A 19,162-nucleotide genomic window follows, 5' to 3' on the forward strand; every position below is an offset into this window, starting at 1 on the left:
CCTGTACGGTCCGTGTGTGTCTCAGTGTCAGCTCCTGTACGGTCGGTGAGTGTCTCAGTGACAGCTCCTGTACGGTCTGTGTGTGTCTCAGTGTCAGCTCCTGTACGGTCCGTGTGTGTCTCAGTGTCAGCTCCTGTACGGTCCGTGTGAGTCTCAGTGTCAGCTCCTGTACGGTCCGTGTGTGTCTCAGTGAAAGCTCCTGTGCGGTCCGTGTGTGTCTCAGTGACAGCACCTGTACGGTCCGTGTGTGTCTCAGTGTCAGCACCTGTACGGTCCGTGTGTGTCTCGGTGTCAGCTCCTGTACGGTCCGTGTGTGTCTCAGTGTCAGCTCCTGTACGGTCCGTGTGTGTCTCGGTGTCAGCTCCTGTACGGTCCGTGTGTGTCTCAGTGACAGCTCCTGTACAGTCCGTGTGTGTCTCAGTGACAGCTCCTGTACAGTCCGTGTGTGTCTCAGTGACAGCTCCTGTACGGTCCGTGTGTGTCTCAGTGACAGTTCCTGTACGGTCCGTGTGTGTCTCAGTATCAGCTCCTGTATGGTCCGTGTGTGTCTCAGTGTCAGCTCCTGTATGGTCCGTGTGTGTTTCACTGTCAGCTCCTGTACGGTCCGTGTGTGTCTCAGTGTCAGCTCCTGTATGGTCGGTGAGTGTCTCAGTGTCAGCTCCTGCACGGTCCGTGTGTGTCTCAGTATCAGCTCCTGTACGGTCCGTGTGTGTCTCACTGTCAGCTCCTGAACGGTCCGTGTGTGTCTCAGTGACAGCTCCTGTACGGTCCTTGTGTGTCTCACTGTCAGCTCCTGGACGGTCGGTGAGTGTCTCAGTGTCAGCTCCTGTACGGTCCGTGTGTGTCTCACTGTCAGCTCCTGTACGGTCGGTGAGTGTCTCAGTGACAGCTCCTGTACGGTCGGTGAGTGTCTCAGTGTCAGCTCCTGTACGGTCCGTGTGTGTCTCACTGTCAGCTCCTGTACGGTCGGGGAGTGTCTCAGTGACAGCTCCTGTACGGTCGGTGAGTGTCTCAGTGTCAGCTCCTGTACGGTCCGTGTGTGTCTCAGTGTCAGCTCCTGCACGGTCTGTGTGTGTCTCAGTATCAGCTCCTGTACGGTCCGTGTGTGTCTCAGTATCAGCTCCTGTACGGTCCGTGTGTGTCTCAGTGTCAGCTCCTGCACGGTCCGTGTGTGTCTCAGTATCAGCTCCTGTACGGTCCGTGTGTGTCTCACCGTCAGCTCCTGTACGGTCGGTGAGTGTCTCAGTGACAGCTCCTGTACGGTCTGTGTGTGTCTCACTTTCAGCTCCTGTACGGTCTGTGTGTGTCTCACTGTCAGCTCCTGGACGGTCGGTGAGTGTCTCAGTGTCAGCTCCTATACGGTCGGTGAGTGTCTCAGTGACAGCTCCTGTACGGTCTGTGTGTGTCTCAGTTTCAGCTCCTGTACGGTCTGTGTGTGTCTCAGTGACAGCTCCTGTACGGTCCGTGTGTGTCTCACTGTCAGCTCCTGTACGGTCGGTGAGTGTCTCAGTGACAGCTCCTGTACGGTCTGTGTGTGTCTCAGTGTCAGCTCCTGTACGGTCCGTGTGTGTCTCACTGTCAGCTCCTGGACGGTCGGTGAGTGTCTCAGTGTCAGCTCCTGTACGGTCCGTGTGTGTCTCACTGTCAGCTCCTGTACGGTCGGTGAGTGTCTCAGTGACAGCTCCTGTACGGTCGGTGAGTGTCTCAGTGTCAGCTCCTGTACGGTCGGTGAGTATCTCAGTGACAGCTCCTGTACGGTCGGTGAGTGTCTCAGTGACAGCTCCTGTACGGTCGGTGAGTGTCTCAGTGTCAGCTCCTGTACGGTCCGTGTGTGTCTCAGTGTCAGCTCCTGTACGGTCCGTGTGTGTCTCACTGTCAGCTCCTCCAGATTGTTTCGGGAATTTTGGACTGTGCAGGGCTGCGGTTGCTCAGTGTAAACTGGGACATCAGACGTGCCCTTGACTTTGTGTGTTTGTTCACACGGCAGAAATGTGAAGCTGTCTGATCAGCCAGGATATCGATTGTTTGAATAATTGAACAGCCTCCTCCCCTCCCCTACCTGCCTGGGTCAGACTCACAGTCCAGAAAATTGCTGCGAGTTTGATTTTTAATTCGAGCTGCTCTGGGGGAGCAGGGACTGATGAGAATGTCCCCCTCCCCCCCTGACAAATGGAGAAAAGTACACCCTTCGGGGTCATGAGTTCAAGTCCCAATCCAGAACTACAAACAAAAACTATAAGCTGACATTCCCAATGAATACTGAGGGATCGCCGCACTGTCGAAAGGGTTTGACAGGTCATGTTGTATTAATCCTAAATAATCTCCAGCCTGCAATGTTACTGTGAACTGTGCAATGTTTTTCTGCAGTTATTTTGGGGATAATGAACGATGCAGATTCAGTAATTTATGTTGCCCTGTGATCTATAATGGAAGATGAACTCACAGGTGTCTGAGAGATGAAGCTGAGGCATATGGGATACTTGCCTTTATTAGCCAAAGCATAGAATCTTAGAGCAAGGAGGTTATGATGCAGCTGTATAAAACGCTAGTTAGACCACAGCTGGAGTACTGTGTACAGTTCTGGGCACCACACTATAGGAAGGATGTGATTGCACTGGAGAGGGTGCAGAGGTGATTCACCAGGATGTTGCCTGGGCTGGAGTATTTCAGCTATGAAGAGAGACTGGATAGGCTAGGGTTGTTTTCCTTAGAGCAGAGAAGGCTGAGGGGGGACCTGATTGAGGTATACAAAATTATGAGGAATATTGATAGGTTAGATAGGAAGAAACTTTTTCCCTTAGCGGAGAGGTCAATAACCAGGGGACATAGATTTAGTGTAAGGGGCAGGAGGTTTAGAGGGGATTTGAGGAAAACATTTTTCACTCAGAGGATGGTTGGAATCTGGAACACACTGCCTGAAGAGGTGGTAGAGGCAGGAACCCTCACAACATTTAAGAAATATTTAGATGAGCACTTGAAACACCATAGCATACAAGGCTACGGGCCAAGTGCTGGAAAATGGGATTACAATAGTTAGGTGCTTGATGGCTGGCACAGACATGATGGGCCAAAGGGCCTGTTTCTGTGCTGTATAACTCTATGACTACTCCCATTGTGCTGTTCGAGAGAAAGTTCCAGGACTTTGACGTGATGTCAAGTGCGGTCACTCTTAGCTCACCTCTGGCAAGTGTCACCAAACCAGGACCTAATCAGGCAGAGAAACCTCATTTCAATATTGAAAGAGGATTAGTGCCAACTTCAGGCTAACACAGTGTTGTGAAACCTGCTGTCAGATGCAGTGGTTGAGGTGAATAGTATCAATGTATTGAAGGGGAAGCTGAATAAACTGATGATGGAGAAAGGACCAGACAGATATGGTGAAATGATGAGTTGAACAGGAGTGGGAGGAGGCTCATGTGGAGCACAAACCCCAGCATCGAGCAGACGGGCTGAATGGCCTGTTTCTGTGCTGTGCATTCTTTGTAATACTCTGGAACATAAAACTAAAACCCTGACAAATTGAGCTCAGCCCTTGCTGCTCCACTCATCATGACTGCACCTATTGTACGTCCGTTAGACTGTTTCAAATTTCTCCCTGAATAACTTTTGACTTCCCTCCTGCCCGTCCCCATCAGAGCATGGTGAAAACCTCACTAAGACCCTGAATTTCCATCTTCTAAATATTGAAACAGGAAAAATGTCTGGCATAGGAGGAGGTTATATAGCCCTTTGTGTCTGTGCTGATCAATAAAGAATGATTCAGTCTCATCCCACTTACAGCTCCTAGTCCTATGGGTGATAGTTTCTCTTCCAATTTTACCTCACAATCAGACTGGATGTTCGACCTCAGACAAACCCCATGCTAAATTCCCAGGACTTTCCAACACAATGGACATGAGCGCCTCATCAATTAAACACAACAGGCTAAAGAATTCTGTGTTTTCTGCCATTAAGGAAATAAAAGGCCACTTTCTGGCTCATTGAGGATTTTAACCATCTCAGTGCTTCTCTTTAATAATAAACTTGTGTGAATACATTTTGCTTTAAAAATTCTGCCATTAGGCGTTTAACTCGCTTCCAAATCCTTTCTGTGGAAACATGGTAAAAATGAATCCCCCCGAACAGGAGGCGAGCTTCTGGAATCTCAGTGTAATCACAGCTCAGAATCCTGGGTAGTTTTCACTGCAATAGACTGACAGGTATTTTAACCCTCAGGCAGGGCCCGGTTTGGGAGTCCCATTGGGCCAATATTAAATATCAGGCTTCATTCACATCCCAGTAGAGTACATTTTGGACTCAAGTCCAGAGGGTGGGTCACGAGTTTCTGATTCAGAGACAAGAGTGCAGCCCACTGAGCACTAGCTGGAACAGAGCTGGCACAGGGATGATGGGCTGAATGGCATCTCCTGAGATGTATCATTATATAATTCTATACTTCTGTGACACTTGGGGTCAGACTGTGTAAAACCACAAACACACACACTTACACAAATACACACTTACACAAATACACATAAACACTTACACAAATAGACACTTACACAAATACACATAAACACTTACACAAACACACACACTTACACAAATACACATAAACACTTACACAAATACACATAAACACTTACACAAACACTTACACAAATACACATAAACACTTACACACACACTTCCACAAATACACATAAACACTTACACACACACTTACACAAATACACATAAACACTTACACAAACACACACACATACACAAATACACATAAACACTTACACAAACACACACACTTACACAAATACACAAACACTTACACAAACACACACTTACACAAATACACATAAACACTTACACAAACACACACACATACACAAAGACACATAAACACTTACACAAACACACACACTTACACAAATACACAAACACTTACACAAATACACACTTACACAAATACACATAAACACTTACACAAACACACACACTTACACAAACACACACACATACACAAACACACACACTTACACAAACACACATAAACACTAACACAAACACACACTTACACAAACACACATAAACACTTACACAAACACACACACTTACACAAACACACACTTACACAAACATACACTTACACAAACACACACACTTACACAAACACACATAAACACTAACACAAACACACAGTTACACAAACACACACACTTACACAAACACACATACACAAACAAGGACACACACTTACAGAAACAGGGATAACCACAATTGTGAATTGTACACACACAAGAACATAGTGATACATACAAGAATACAGAAACATACACTAACAGCCTGCATTTATATAGTGCCTTTAACATAGTAAAACATCCCAAGGTGCTTCACAGGAATGTTATCAGACATAATTTCACACTGAGCCACATAAGCAACATATAAGATCCTGAGGGGTCTTGACAGGGTGAATGTAGAAAGGATGTTTCCCCTTGTGGGAGAATCTAGAAGTAGGGGTCACTGTTTAAAAATAAGGGGTCACCCATTTAAGACAAAGATGAGCAAAAATTGTTTCTCAGAGTTGTGAGTCTTTGAAATTCTCTTCCTCAAAACGCGGTGGAAACAGAGTTTTTAAATATGTTTAAGGCAGAGGTAGATAGATTCTTGATAAGCAAGGGGGTGAAAGGTTATCGGGGGTAGGTGGAAATGTGGAGTAATCAGTTCAACCATGAAATTACTGAATGGCAGAGCAGGCTCGAGGGGCCGAGTGGCCTACTCCTGATTCGTATGTTCGTATGTAAGGAGAGATTAGTCTGGAAGGCAGAGCAAATATAGACCTATTAAGGCACAAGTAAAAAATGCAAGGCTGGATTGCATTTATTTTAATGCAAGGAGCCTTACCAAGAGGCAGATGAATTGAGGGTGTTGATTAGCACATGGGAGTATGATATTATTGCTATGAAAGAGACATGGTTGAGGGAGTGGCAGGAGTGGCAACTCAATATTCCAGGGTATAGAATCTTCAGGCATGATAGGGGAAGGGATAAAAGGAAGTGGCATTGCACTGTTGATCAAGGAGTCAATTACTGCAGTAAGGAGGGATGATATCTCAGAAGGTTCCTAATATGAGGCCATATGAGTAGAACTTAAGAACAAAAAAGGGGGCAATCACTTGGCTGGGAGTGTACTACAGACCTCCCAACAGTCAGGGAGAGATAGAAGAGCAGATATGGATTTAAATCTCTGAGAGGTGTAAAAATAATAGGGTAATAATAGGGGATTTCAACTTCCCCAATATTAACTGGGATAGTCTTAGTGTAAAAGACTTAAAGGGGGCAGAATTCTTAAAATGCAGACAGAAGAGCTTTTTGAGCCAGTACGTATAAAGTCCTACAAGAGAACGGGCAGTGCTGGACCTAATCCTAGAGAATGAAGCTGGACAAGTGGTAGAAGTGTCAGTGGGGGAACATTTCGGGGATAGTGACCATAACTGTAAAATTTAAGGTTGTTATGGAAAAGGACAAAGCTGGGCCAGAAATAAAGGTACTGAATTAAAATTGATGGTGTCGTAAATAGTGAGGAGGAAAGCCTTAGATTACAGGACGATACAGATGGGCTGGTAAGATGGGCAGAGCAGTGGCAAATGGAATTTAATCCTGAGAAGTGTGAGGTGATGCATTTTGGGAGGACTAACAAGGCAAGTGAATATACAATGGATGGTAGGACCCTAGGAAATACAGAAGGTCCGAAGGACCTTGGTGTACTTGTCCATAGATCATTGAAGGCTGCAGCACAGGTAGATAAGGTGGTTAGGAAGGCATATGGGATACTTGCCTTTAGTTGACAAGTTAAGGACTTTGGAGACGAAGGTTGGAGATGGGACGATAGTTTGCAAGGACGGTGGGTTCAAGGATTGATTTTTTGAGCAGGGGGTGATGACAGCAGATTTAGAGGAGAGAGGGACAATATCTGAAGAGATGGAACATTTACAATGTTTACATAGCGAACAGGAGGGGCTTAGTGGGAATAGGTGGAAGGGAGCAGGAGGTGGGTCTCATGGACTGGATGAGCTTAGAGAGGGCATGAGAGGAGAGGGGAGAAAGTAGAGAAAAAAGCGAGTTCAGGGCTAGGGCAGGGGGAGCTTTAGAGAACATGTCCTTGAATGTGTTGTCAACTTCCAAATCCATTCCCATCTTTCCCGGAATTCTGTGTTTGAATCCCACTAATCAGGTTTCCTCCCCTGCCACAGTACTGAAACAGCTCTTATCAAAGTCACATATGACATCCTATGTGACTGTGACCGTGGTAAACTTTCCCTCCCCGTCCTTCTCGACCTGTCTGCAGCCTTTGGCACGGTTGACCACAGCATCCTCCTCCAACACCTCTCCACTGTCATCCGAACTTTAGGCCAGTTGAGCTACTGGAAAGGAGGGACACAGCAGAGACAGCTGATTGGATGGTCTCAATCAAACAAAGACACACAGAGACACACACACACTGAGACACACACACACTGAGACACACACACTGAGACACACACACATACTGAGACACACACACTGAGAGACACACACACTGAGACACACATACTGAGACACACACACTGAGAGACACACACACTGAGAGACACACTGAGACACACACACATATACTGAGACACACACACTGAGAGACACACACACTGAGACACACATACTGAGACACACACACATACTGAGACACACACACTGAGAGACACACACTGAGACACACACACATATACTGAGACACACACACTGAGAGACACACACACTGAGACACACATACTGAGACACACACACATACTGAGACACACACACTGAGAGACACACACACTGAGAGACACACACTGAGACACACACACATACTGAGACACACACACTGAGAGACACACACACTGAGACACACATACTGAGACACACACACATACTGAGACACACACACTGAGAGACACACACACTGAGAGACACACACTGAGACACACACACATATACTGAGACACACACACTGAGAGACACACACACTGAGAGACACACACTGAGACACACACACATATACTGAGACACACACACTGAGAGACACACACACTGAGACACACATACTGAGACACACACACATACTGAGACACACACACTGAGAGACACACACACTGAGAGACACACACTGAGACACACACACATACTGAGACACACACACTGAGAGACACACACACTGAGACACACATACTGAGACACACACACATACTGAGACACACACACTGAGAGACACACACACTGAGAGACACACACTGAGACACACACACATATACTGAGACACACACACTGAGAGACACACACACTGAGACACACACACATACTGAGACACACACACACACACTGAGAGACACACACACACTGAGACACACACACACATACTGAGACACACACACTGAGAGACACACACACTGAGACACACACACACATACTGAGACACACATACTGAGAGACACACACACTGAGACACACACACATACTGAGACACACACACTGAGAGACACACACACTGAGATACACACACACATACTGAGACACACACACTGAGAGACACACACACTGAGACACACACACATACTGAGACACACACACTGAGACACACACACACACTGAGACACACACACATACTGAGACACACAAACACACACAACCCTTGATGAAGTTTCCAGAATGTTGCGTCGATGATCTCTATGAGATAAGCTGACCTTTCTTTGCCTTTTGCTCTCAGCTTTCCAATCCCAGTCGATAGTTTGACTCCAGTTTCAATGTGACAGGCCAGAGTGCCCCTCTCCGATTTCGAAAGCTGAGAGTCTCGGATCCTGTCATTCCTACAAACCTGCTGATGTGATTTTTCAGGATCACTGACGCTGAGAGAGCAGTGGGGTGTGAGGGGGTGCGGAGGGTCTGTTCAAGGGGCAGCTTTTTATCTTATCATTATTTTTCATTATATTCTGAATAGCAGGATAGTGAAAATCCTGTTGGAGATTCAGTCATTTCATTGGTGCTTGATTAACATTGTCCACTCCTTCTCTAAATAGCACATACAGCAGAGGAAGATCCCAGACTCCATCCCCGGTCTGTACTGATCAAACCCTGAGATGGTACTGAGCCACACACACAGAGCAGGAAGGGCCCAGGCTCATGTGTGGGGGGGGGGAGGAAAACAGAAGGATGGGGCGTGGAGGAAGCGATGTGTGGGGGAGGGGTGTGGGGGGGAGAGTTCTGAGGAAGTGGACATGAGTGGAGGGATGTGGGGGAGGGGCCGCAAGGGAGGGATGCATGAGGTGGGGGTGTGGTGGCAGGGACATAGGTAGAGGGGACTCAAGTGGGGTGCAGCAGTGGAAGGGATGTGGGGTGAGGGGTCACAGAGAGAGGACACAGGGGAGGGTGTGGGGGGGAGGGTCACGGGGGGGAGGGTGTGAGAGGGGAGGGTCACAGGGGGAGGGTGTGAGAGGGGAGGGTCACGGAGGGAGGGTGTGAGAGGGGAGGGGCACGGGGGGAGGGTGTGAGAGCGGAGGGTCACGGAGGGAGGGTGTGAGAGGGGAGGGTCATGGGTGGAGGGTCATGGGTGGAGGGTGTGAGAGGGGAGGGTCATGGGGGTGGGTGTAAGAGGGATCACGGGGGGAGGGTGTGAGAGGGGATGGTCATGGGGGGTGGGAGTGAGAGGCAAGGGTCACGGAGGGAGGGTGTGAGAGGGGAGGGTCATGGGGGGTGGGTGTGAGAGCAGTCACGGGGGGAGGGTGTGAGTGGGGAGGGTGTGAGAGGGGAGGGTCACAGGGGCAGTGTGTGAGAGGGGAGGGTCACGGGGAGGGTGTGAGAGGGGAGGGTCACGGGGGGAGGGTGTGAGAGGGAAGGGTCACGGGGAGAGGGTGTGAGAGGGGAGGGTCACGGGGGAGGGTGTGAGAGGGGAGGGTCATGGTGGAGGGTGTGAGAGGGGAGGGTCACGGGGGGAGGGTGTGAGAGGGAAGGGTCACGGGGAGAGGGTGTGAGAGGGGAGGGTCACGGGGGAGGGTGTGAGAGGGGAGGGTCATGGGGGGTGGGTGTAAGAGGGGTCACGGGGGGAGGGTGTGAGAGGGGATGGTCATGGGGGGAAGGAGTGAGACGGGAGGGTCACGGGGAGAGGGTGTGAGGGGGCGGGTCACGGGGAGAGAGCGTGAGAGGGGAGGGTCATGGGGGGTGGGTGTGAGAGCGGTCACGGGGAGAGGGTGTGAGTGGGGAGGGTCACGGGGGAGAATGTGAGAGGGGAGGGTCATGGGGGGAGGGTGTGAGAGGGGAGGGTCATGGGGGGATGGTGTGAGAGGGGAGGGTCACGGGGGGAGGGTGTGAGAGGGGAGGGTCATGGGGGGTGGGTGTGAGAGGGGTCATGGGGGGAGGGTGTGAGTGGGGAGGGTCACGGGGGGAGGATGTGAGAGGGGAGGGTGTGAGAGGGGAGGGTCATGGGGGGAGGGTGTGAGAGGGGAGGGTCATGGGGAGAGGGTGTGAGAGGGGAGGGTCACGGGGGGAGGGTGTGAGAGGGGAGGGTCATGGGGAGAGGGTGTGAGATGGGAGGGTCACGGGGGGTGGGTGTGAGAGGGGTGGGTCGCGGGGATGTGTGAGAGGGGAGGGTCACGGGGAGAGGGTGTGAGGGGGGAGGGTCATGGGGGGTGGGTGTGAGAGGGGTCATGGGGAGAGGGTGTGAGAGGGGAGGGTCATGGGGGGAGGATGTGAGAGGGGAGGGTGTGAGAGGGGTGGGTCGCGGGGAGAGGGTGTGAGGGGGGAGTGTCATGGGGGGTGGGTGTGAGAGGGGTGGGTCACGGGGATGTGTGAGAGGGGAGGGTCATGGGGGGTGGGTGTGAGAGCAGTCACGGGGGGAGGGTGTGAGTGGGGAGGGTGTGAGAGGTGAGGGTCACAGGGGCAGGGTGTGAGAGGGGAGGGTCACGGGGAGAGGGTCATGGGGGGGTGGGTGTGAGAGGGGTCATGGGGAGAGGGTGTGAGAGGGGAGGGTCACGGGGAGAGGGTGTGAGAGGGGTGGGTCACGGGGATGTGTGAGAGGGGAGGGTCACGGGGAGAGGGTCATGGGGGGGTGGGTGTGAGAGCAGTCACGGGGGGAGGGTGTGAGTGGGGAGGGTGTGAGAGGTGAGGGTCACAGGGGCAGGGTGTGAGAGGGGAGGGTCACGGGGAGAGGGTCATGGGGGGGTGGGTGTGAGAGGGGTCATGGGGAGAGGGTGTGAGAGGGGAGGGTCACGGGGAGAGGGTGTGAGAGGGGTGGGTCACGGGGATGTGTGAGAGGGGAGGGTCACGGGGAGAGGGTCATGGGGGGGTGGGTGTGAGAGGGGTCATGGGGAGAGGGTGTGAGAGGGGAGGGTCACGGGGATGTGTGAGAGGGGAGGGTCACGGGGAGAGGGTCATGGGGGGGTGGGTGTGAGAGGGGTCATGGGGAGAGGGTGTGAGAGGGGAGGGTCACGGGGAGAGGGTGTGAGAGGGGTGGGTCACGGGGATGTGTGAGAGGGGAGGGTCACGGGGAGAGGGTCATGGGGGGGTGGGTGTGAGAGGGGTCATGGGGAGAGGGTGTGAGAGGGGAGGGTCACGGGGATGTGTGAGAGGGGAGGGTCACGGGGAGAGGGTGTGAGAGGGGTGGGTCACGGGGAGAGGGTGTGTGGGGGCTTTCGGGAGAGGCAATGCAACCGTTAACTCAGTAAACTGTGCAAGCCTTGGCTTTAATCTCACATACAACATTTTAGCCACTGTTATCACAGTAAAGATTCCATAAAAGATGCATTTGCTCATTGGACTGTGAGCTGATTTAATCCCCAGCAGCAGATGAACCAAACAGCTTCTGCATTAAAATTTGGGTAAATTCTACTCCAGCCTCATAAACAGAAATCAGGCCTGATCTTGCAGGAAAATTAATGTTGTTTTAATGATGCATGCCATTATTAGTGTACAAATCGACCAGCGAGTTCAGGGGATAAAGAGATACGCCGTGAGTTGCGAATCTCCAGAGCTTGATGTGTGATTTATGACACTCTGCCTTTTGCTTCACATAGTCTCATCCTTAGCCTCCACGCTATTTTTAAGTATTTGCTGGATTTGCACATTAATTGTCCTTTAAACTCGGCATAGAAAGTTAGGGCTTATAATTAACAGGGCAAGTACCCTTTTAACAATGTTAATTGTTAATGCAATGCCAATTAATCACTCCAACCCAGAAAGGGAACAATTTAAACTGTTCAGTCTCATTCCTGCAGGTGGTCAATTGTTGGTGGAGATTTCTAAAATGTCAACATTTTCTTTTAAAAGTTGTAACTTTTCCTTTCTGTCTATTTTTTCTCTCTCTGAATCCAGTCTTTTTTTCCCTCTTTATTTCTTTTTCTGTTCCTGATTTGACTCTAATTCACCTGATTTTCATCTCTGTCGTTCCTCTGTTTATTTCTCAATCCGTAAATCTCATTGGTTCAGGAGATGGACAGTTATTCACTAAGATCCCAGATATCCCGTCGTATCTCACTCTACTGTTATCAGTTCACACTCTCGGCAGCTACACTGCCAATTATCACTCAGTTCACTTGCATTTATATAACACCTTTCACAACCTCAGGGCATCCCAAAGTGCTTTACAGCCATTGAAGACATTTTTGAAGTGTGGTCACTGTTCAAATGTAGGAAACGCGGCAGCCAATTTGTGCACAGCAAGATCCCACAAACAGCAATGTGATCATTGTTGCTTAAGGAGGGAGGAAGGGATAGCCCGAATAATTACAGACCTATCAACCTAACCTTAGTGCTGGGAAAATGATTGAAAAAGCTCTGAGGGGCAGGATAAATCTTCATTTCGAAAGACAAGGATTAATCAAAGACAGTCAACATGGATTTGTTAAGGGAAGGTCGTGTCTGACTAACATGATTGAATTTATAGAGGAGATAACAAGCAGGGTTGAGGTGGATAGTGTGTTTGATATTGTCCATATAGGTTTGTTAAAGTCCCACATGACAGACTGTTAACAAAAGTAAAGGCTTATGGGATCCAAGTTAAAGTGACAAGTTAGTCCCAAAATTGGGTCAGGGGCAGGAAACAAAGGGTAATGGTTGATGGGTGTTATTGTGACTGGAAGGCTGTTTGCAGTGGGGTTCCACAGGGCCATTATAGGTCCCTTGCTTTTTGTGGTATAGATCACTGATTTGGACTTGAATGTAAGGGGTGTGATAAGTTTGCAGGTGATACAAAAATTGGCTACATGGTTGATAATAAAGAAGAAAGCTGAGAAGTGTAGAGGAACAGAGGGACCTTGGAGTGCATGTCTACAGATCCCTGAAGGTAGCTGGACAGTTAGATAAGGTGGTCAAGAAGGCATACAGGATACTTGCCTTTATTAGCAGAGACACAGGATATAAGAGCTGGAAGGTAGGATAAGGTTGAAGAGCTCCTGTTTGGCTGGAACAGACACAATATGCTGTAAGTCTATCTACATTTCAAATGACCAGATAATCTGCTTTTAGTGATGGTGGCTGAGGAATAACTATTGACCTGGGACACCGGGGAGACCCCCCGCCACCCCCGCTCTGTCAATAGAAGCCATGGGATCTTTTACACCCAGCCGAGAGGGCAGACAGGGTCTTGGTTTAACATCTCATCCAAAACATAGCACTTCCTCAGTCTTGACCCTCAGACAGTGCAGCACTTCCTCAGTCCTGACCCTCAGACAGTGCAGCACTCCCTCAGTCCTGAACATCCGATAGAGGCACTCCCTCAGTATTGACCCTCTGATAGAGGCACTCCCTCAGTACTGACCCTCAGACAGTGCAGCACTCCCTCAGTACTGACCCTCCGATAGAGGCACTCCCTCAGTACTGACCCTCCGATAGAGGCACTCCCTCAGTACTGACCCTCAGACAGTGCAGCACTTCCTCAGTCCTGACCCTCAGACAGTGCAGCACTCCCTCAGTACTGACCCTCCGATAGAGGCACTCCCTCAGTACTGACCCTCCGACAGTGCAGCACTCCCTCAGTACTGACCCTCCGATAGAGGCACTCCCTCAGTACAGACCCTCCGATAGAGGCACTCCCTCAGTACTGACCCTCAGACAGTGCAGCACTCCCTCAGTACAGATCCTCCGATAGAGGCACTCCCTCAGTAGTGACCCTCTGACAGTGCAGCACTCCCTCAGTCCTGACCCTCAAACAGTGCAGCACTCCCTCAGTACTGACCATCCGATAGAGATACTCCCTCAGTACTGACTCTCCGACAGTGCAGAACTCCCTCAGTACTGACCCTCCGATAGAGATACTCCCTCAGTACTGACCCTCCGACAGTGCAGCACTCCCTCAGTACTGACCCTCCGATAGAGATACTCCCTCAGTACTGACTCTCCGACAGTGCAGAACTCCCTCAGTACTGACCCTCCGATAGAGATACGCCCTCAGCACTGACCCTCCGATAGAGATACTCCCTCAGTACTGACCCTCCGACAGTGCAGCACTCCCTCAGTACTGACCCTCCGATAGAGATACTCCCTCAGTACTGACTCTCCGACAGTGCAGCACTCCCTCAGTACTGACCCTCCGATAGAGATACTCCCTCAGTACTGACTCTCTGACAGTGCAGAACTCCCTCAGTACTGACCCTCCGACAGTGCAGCACTCCCTCAGTACTGACCCTCCGATAGAGATACTCCCTCAGTACTGACCCTCCGACAGTGCTGCACTCCCTCAGTACTGACCCTCCGATAGAGATACTCCCTCAGTACTGACCCTCCAACAGTGCTGCACTCCCTCAGTACTGACCCTCCGACAGTGCAGCACTCCCTCAGTACTGACCCTCCGATAGAGATACTCCCTCAGTACTGACTCTCCGACAGTGCAGAACTCCCTCAGTACTGACCCTCCGATAGAGATACTCCCTCAGTACTGACCCTCCGATAGAGATACTCCCTCAGTACTGACTCTCCGACAGTGCAGCACTCCCTCAGTACTGACCCTCCGATAGAGATACTCCCTCAGTACTGACTCTCTGACAGTGCAGAACTCCCTCAGTACTGACCCTCCGACAGTGCAGCACTCCCTCAGTACTGACCCTCCGATAGAGATACTCCCTCAGTACTGACCCTCCGACAGTGCTGCACTCCCTCAGTACTGACCCTCCGATAGAGATACTCCCTCAGTACTGACCCTCCGACAGTGCTGCACTCCCTCAGTACTGACCCTCCGACAGTGCAGCACTCCCTCAGTACTGACCCTCCGATAGAGATACTCCCTCAGTACTGACCCTCCGACAGTGCTGCACTCCCTCAGTACTGACCCTCCGATAGAGATACTCCCTCAGTACTGACCCTCCGACAGTGCTGCACTCCCTCAGTACTGACCCTCCGACAGTGCAGCACTCCCTCAGTACTGACCCTCCGATAGAGATACTCCCTCAGTACTGACTCTCCGACAGTGCAGAACTCCCTCAGTACTGACCCTCCGATAGAGATACTCCCTCAGCACTGACCCTCCGATAGAGACACTCCCTCAGTACTGGCCCTCCGATAGAGGCACTCCCTCAGTAGTGACCCTCTGACAGTGCAGCACTCCCTCAGTACTGACCCTCCGATAGAGGCACTCCCTCAGTACTGACCCTCCGACAGTGCAGCACTCCCTCAGTACTGACCCTCCGACAGCACAGCACTCCCTCAGTACTGACCCTCCGATAGAGGCACTCCCTCAGTACTGACCCTCTGACAGTGCAGCACCCCCTCAGTACTGACCCACCGACAGTGTGGCACTCCCTCAGTACTGACCCTCTGACAGTGCAGCACTCCCTCAGTACTGACCCACCGACAGTGCAGCACTCCCTCAGTACTGACCCTCCGACAGCACAGCACTCCCTCAGTACTGACCCTCCGACAGCGCAGCACTCCCTCAGTACTGACCCTCCGACAGCGCAGCACTCCCTCAGTACTGACCCTCTGACAGCGCAGCACTCCCTCAGTACTGACCCTCCGACAGCGCAGCACTCCCTCAGTACTGACCCTCCGACAGTGCAGCACTCCCTCAGTACTGACCCTCCGATAGAGGCACTCCCTCAGTACTGACCCTCTGACAGTGCAGCACTCCCTCAGTACTGACTCTCCGACAGTGCAGCACACCCTCAGTACTGACCCTCCGATAGAGGCACTCCCTCAGTACTGACCCTCCGATAGAGGCACTCCCTCAGTACTGACTCTCCGACAGTGCAGCACTCCCTCAGTACTGACCCTCCGATAGAGGCACTCCCTCAGTAGTGACCCTCTGACAGTGCAGCACTCCCTCAGTACTGACTCTCCGACAGTGCAGCACTCCCTCAGTACTGACCCTCCGATAGAGGCACTCCCTCAGTACTGACCCTCCGATAGAGGCACTCCCTCAGTACTGACTCTCCGACAGTGCAGCACTCCCTCAGTACTGACCCTCCGATAGAGGCACTCCCTCAGTAGTGACCCTCTGACAGTGCAGCACTTCCTCAGTACTGACTCTCCGACAGTGCAGCACTCCCTCAGTACTGACCCTCCGATAGAGGCACTCCCTCAGTACTGACCCTCTGACAGTGCAGCACTCCCTCTGTACTGACTCTCCGACAGTGCAGCACTCCCTCAGTACTGACCCTCCGATAGAGGCACTCCCTCAGTACTGACCCTCCGATAGAGGCACTCCCTCAGTACTGACCCTCTGACACTGCAGCACTCCCTCAGTACTGACCCTCTGACAGTGCAGCACTCCCTCTGTACTGACTCTCCGACAGTGCAGCACTCCCTCAGTACTGACCCTCCGATAGAGGCACTCCCTCAGTACTGACCCTCCGATAGAGGCACTCCCTCAGTACTGACCCTCTGACACTGCAGCACTCCCTCAGTACTGACCCTCCAACAGCGCAGCACTCCCTCAGTACTGACCCTCCGACAGTGCAGCACTCCCTCAGTACTGACCCTCCGATAGAGGCACTCCCTCAGTACTGACCCTCCGATAGAGGCACTCCCTCAGTACTGACCCTCTGACACTGCAGCACTCCCTCAGTACTGACCCTCCGATAGAGGCACTCCCTCAGTACTACCCAGAGAAGCACAGCTGGAGAGATGCTTGATGGAGCAGACAGGCAGGAAGAAGGTGCAGTTTCTCGATGATGTCCCCTGTGGAGATGCAGGTGATGTGTGTTGGATGGATTGGGGATTGTTCTGTAATCATTACCTCTGACCTTCAGGTGGGATCAGATCCCGGTGAATTCCAACCCCAAGCCTCTTCAGTTCCGTGGGTATGTTGGAGGAGCTGGGGCTCTTCTCATTGTAGGGGAGAAGATTAAGAGGTGATCTGATAGAGGTGTTCAAAATTATGAGGGGTCTGGACAGAGCAGATAGAGAGAAACTGTTCGTATTGGTGGAATGTGATTGGCAAAACAAGCAGCAGTGACATGAGGAAATACTCTTTTTACCCAGCGAGTGGTTAGGATCTGGAATGCTCCGCCTGAGTGTGTGGTGGTGGCAGATTCAGGCGTGGCTTTCAAAAGAGAATTGGGTAATTATCTGGAGAAAAAACTTGCAGGGCTACAGGGTAAATCAGGGGAGTGGGACTGGGTGAGTTGCTCTTACAGAGTGCTAGCATGGATACGATGGGCCGAGTGGCCTCCTTCTGTGCTGTGACCATTCTACGATTGTATGATTGTGCTGATTGGTTGAATTATTCTTGTTCATCTTTCCTGCCCAGATTTTCACACGTTACGGAAAGTGTTACACGTTTAACTCAGGGAAAGATGGGAAACCACTGCTGACAACAATGAAAGGCGGGACAGGAAATGGGCTAGAGGTGATGCTGGACATTCAACAGGACGAGTATCTCCCAGTGTGGGACAAGACAGGTGAGAAGCAGCCAGAAACAATCAGATAGCAACAGCATGGCCACAGGGAGGGAGGGAAGGGAGCGTGAGGAGGGTGAGGGAGCATCGGGAAGAGGAGGGTTGAGGAGGGACGAAGTGTCAGGGGCGAAGGGGAGGAGTGAAGGGGCGGGGAAGAGGAGAGGGTAGAGGGTAGTCAGTGTTGGGGAGAATCCCATCTGGTTCACTAATGTCCTTGAGGGAAGGAAATCTGCTGTTCTTACCTGGTCTGGCCTACATGTGACTCCAGACCCACAGCAATGTGGTTGACTCATAAATACCCTCTGAAATGGCCGAGCAAGCACTCAGTTGTCAAGGACAATTGCGGATGGGCAACAAATGCTGGCCTTACCAGTGAGGCCCACATCGCATGCAAGAGCTCATTATCGTTTCCTCTTTCTGTTTCCTGGCGGCAGCAAATGAGAGTGAGAGGCTAGATCGGCAGGGTAGCGAATGGGAGACGGTCCGAGTGATTGCAGACAGAGCCCTCTGTTGGGAAAGATGGAGATTTGGGGAAACACTGGGTGAGAGTGCAGCAGTGCTGGGGGAAGGAGTCTCGACGAGGTGGGGGGGAGGGGAGGGGAGCGGGGGGAGAGGGAGGGGATGGGGGGTTTATCAAGCTTCAGACACCTCATATCACCTTCTGTGGCTCAGTTTCCAATTGTGTTTGTTAACCTCTCCTGTGAAGCGAATTGGGATGTTTTCCTATGTTAAAGGCGATATAGAGTCACAGAAACAGGCCCTTCGGCCCAAAGCACCTGTGCCAACCATCAAGCACCCGGCCTAACTAATCCAATTTCCCTGCACTTGGCCTGTAGCCTTGTATGCTATGGCGTTTCAAGTGCTCATCTAAATACTTCTTAAATGTTGTGAGGGTTCCTACCTCTACCACCCCTTCAGGCAGTGTTTTCCAGATTCCAACCACCCTCTGGGTGAAAATCTTTTTCCTCAAATCCCCTCTAAACCTCCTGCCCCTTACCTTAAATCTGTGCCCCCTGGTTATTGACCCCTCCGCTAAGGGAAAAAGTCTCTTCCTATCTCTCCTATCTATGCCCCTCATAATTTTGTATACCTCAAACATGTCCCTCCTCAGCCTTCTCTGCTCTAAGGAAAACAACCCTAGCCTATCCAGTCTCTCTTCATAGCTGAAATGCTCCAGCCCAGGCAACATCCTGGTGAATCTCCTCTGCACCCTCTCCAGTGCAATCACATCCTTCCTATAGTGTGGTGCCCAGAACTGTACACAGTACTCCAGCTGTGGCCTAACTAGCGTTTTAT

General features: G+C 51.1%; 1 protein-coding gene across 1 annotated transcript in view; it reads left to right on the forward strand.

The window, feature by feature from the left end:
* The window catches only part of asic1c (acid-sensing (proton-gated) ion channel 1c), a 253,571-nt gene that overhangs the window by 160,141 nt on the left and 74,268 nt on the right, over positions 1–19,162 (forward strand). Inside the window, exon 2 of the mRNA XM_068030767.1 lies at positions 17,719–17,869. Coding sequence (XP_067886868.1) covers positions 17,719–17,869 — 151 coding nt within the window. The remainder of the gene's footprint in view (positions 1–17,718; positions 17,870–19,162) is intronic.

Source organism: Heterodontus francisci, chromosome 5, assembly GCF_036365525.1.
Source record: "Heterodontus francisci isolate sHetFra1 chromosome 5, sHetFra1.hap1, whole genome shotgun sequence".
NCBI classification, from domain to species: Eukaryota; Metazoa; Chordata; class Chondrichthyes; order Heterodontiformes; family Heterodontidae; genus Heterodontus; species Heterodontus francisci.